Source organism: Anopheles nili, chromosome 3, assembly GCF_943737925.1.
Source record: "Anopheles nili chromosome 3, idAnoNiliSN_F5_01, whole genome shotgun sequence".
NCBI classification, from domain to species: Eukaryota; Metazoa; Arthropoda; class Insecta; order Diptera; family Culicidae; genus Anopheles; species Anopheles nili.
Window position 1 is genome coordinate 24574234 of NC_071292.1, and position 2564 is coordinate 24576797.

Sequence of the window (2564 nt, forward strand, 5' to 3'; positions counted from 1 at the left end):
GAGTGGCACTTTAGCGCTCGCGTGTTAATAACCACGCTGGCAACATATCTCAAGACGATGTCAATCGAATGTTGCTTTTTTTTTTAACCATGTGCCACCCATACGTGAGCCACTCCATCACATGCCTCTCATCTGCTAAATATTACCCCCCAAATGGGTGTGGTTTTTTTCTCGGGGTTGGTTTCTAAAAAGCACCATCCCCCCATATTGCCATCGGATGGACTTTATTTGCCAAATGCGGTGGGCTTATGAGTTCTTTCTTCCTCTTCTTTAAGAAACCCCCCACCATTTTTGTGCGCATTTTTCCACCGCTTTTTTTCTTTCTCTCTTGCTTACGCCGCTCTTTCACACGTACAATTAGCATGTTTCGTCCATATTTCGTTTACTATTTGCCTCGTTTGGACATTCGGAATGTGACATTCCCGCCACCAGCACGTGTGGTCAGTTTGTAATAAAATCTTATGGAGATGTTATTTTCAAACACCCATCCGCAAGCGGGACAGGGCTTCGTTTTATTCAGGCTTTTGCAGGTGAACTTTTGGGGAAAGGTAGGTGTTCCTTGGGGTGCTTCTTCATCCGCTTCCCCTTCTTTGGTTATTACGTTCCTCTAAACCGTGTCCAGGTTCTCGATCACGATCGAGTGATCGTATCCTGGCAGAGGAGCCTCATGACGCACTCCATTGTTAACGGCGATGTATCGAGCTTCGCCATTGTTGGTCTCTGGTACCATTTCGTCCTCGGTTGCCATCCGCAGCATGTCGGATGAGACGAGATCCTGCCCACGCAGGACGACCGGTTCCGTGTGCCAGTCGGTGGAGAGTTCGTTCGAAACGACCGGTGGTAGCAGCATGGTTAGGGTTTCGGTTCCCGGTGCCGGTTCTAGGTTTTCCAGGACAACCGAATGCTCATGGCCGGGTAGGGGAGCTTCATGGCGAGCGCCCAGGTTGACGGCGACGTATTTGGCTCCGGTGTCCGCTTCCGATGAGGCAGAGGCCGAAGAGGACGCCGAGGACGATGAGGACGAGGATGATGCTTCACCGGTGGTGACGGGAACGCCGTACGTAGCGGCAGGGACTCCATATGTTGGGGCTGGAACTCCGTACTCTGGCGCTGGAACACCATAAGTCGTTTCCGGAACACCAAAAGCTGGGAACGGAACACCATAACTCGGAACAGGAACGCCATATGCCGGCACCGGAAGCTGGGAAACGGAAACCGTTGAAGCTGGAACTCCGTACGTCGGAACGGGAACAGGGAGTGTGTGATGTTCTTCGACCACTTTCGGTGGCAATTCCACAACTTTTGGTGGTAAATCTACCACCGTGACGGCAGGAGCAGCTGCTGCGTAAGGAGCGTCTGGGTTGTGTTTGTGGACGACCTCCACGACACCACCGGGAGTGTGTCTGGCCAGCAGAGGGTGATTCAGGAAGGGATGCTTCAGCAGGGGAAACTTCAGCAACGCGCCGAGGGAAGTGGCCAATTTAGCGGGCAGTAGGGCCATCGGAGCCGCCAGGAGGTGCTTGTGGGCGTGTGAATGGGCATGTTTCGCTACGACTGGCGTGTAAACGACGGTTTTCGTGGTTTTTGGGTGATGTTTGGCGACGAGCTTCTTCACCACGTGCTTTGTGACCAACAGAGGGCTCGCCGAACAGAGCGAAGCCACCGTGGCCACTGTGATCACAAGGATGAGTGTTAACTGTGGAGCGAAAAGGGATATTACTATGGTGGCCCTGATAATGCTTTTTTCGAGGACACAACTTACCTTCATGCCGATTCGGAGTGTGTGCAATGTTAGCAGAGGAGCAGGAATTAACGTTAGCGATTGCACTGCATGCAATCGAACAATCCAATGACTTCTGTATCCTCCCATTCCCGGTGTGGGTCGTATTTAAATGGCTCCCGGGATCGGGATCGTAATGTCACCCCACCCACCCCACGATCGAGCATTTTCTTTGATGGTGCAACGATTTCCCAAAAACCTGATCACTGATCGCCCATCGGTGCCCAAAATATAGACCCAAAACCGGTCAGTTGATGCGTTTCTGCGATGGCTTCTTCCAGCAATGCAACGGCGATCGGTGCATCAACTGCATTGTGTTGCAAAACCCTGCGCGAAGGGCTCCGATTCCCCAGGCTGCACCTTCACCTCGAGGGCATGCTTGTGTATGTGCGTGTGTGTCGTGACTGCAGGCCGTTCCCTCGAGCAACGAGCGACGGCGGCAGCAAAAAGGGACGGCCCTTGGCGCGCAGGGCCATTTTTCGACCACACCAGACCCAGTCCGGCGTTAGATAATTGTGCAAAATTGCATACCCTCGGAACGTGGCGTCCTTGTCCGCATGAGAGAGGGGGCGTCATCGGTATGATTCTGTTTTCGTTTGCCACCTCACCCACCTATCGCGCGGAGGGTGCAATTGCATTTGCACACCACCTTCGGAGCGTTTTTTTTCTTCTTCACCGCCTTTCTTTTGCTTGCAAACAACAACACGACCAGCAAGCAATTGCAGGTAGGGGTTTTTCAATTTCGTGTGTTTTGTGCGCGCAGGTTTGTTCTTTATTGCCCGTT

At 52.7% G+C, this 2564-nt stretch overlaps 1 protein-coding gene across 1 annotated transcript; it reads right to left on the reverse strand.

Annotated features, from left to right (window-relative positions):
* Window positions 1-607: 607 nt before the first annotated feature.
* LOC128723933 (uncharacterized) lies at window positions 608-1768 on the reverse strand. Its single transcript, XM_053817698.1, has 3 exons — window positions 1763-1768; window positions 1162-1696; window positions 608-1095 (listed from the first exon to the last, which is right to left on the reverse strand). Exons 1-3 carry the CDS (start codon window positions 1766-1768, stop codon window positions 608-610), a joined length of 1029 nt encoding a protein of 342 aa, XP_053673673.1.
* Between the last annotated feature and the right edge of the window lie 796 nt (window positions 1769-2564).

Excerpts from the sequence above, each read along its gene's own strand:
- LOC128723933 (XM_053817698.1), bottom strand. Across the intron at positions 1,096-1,161 it reads CGTTCCTGTTCCGAGTTATG|TTCCAGCCCCAACATATGGA; the intron begins GTGTTCCGTTCC and ends CAGAGTACGGAG.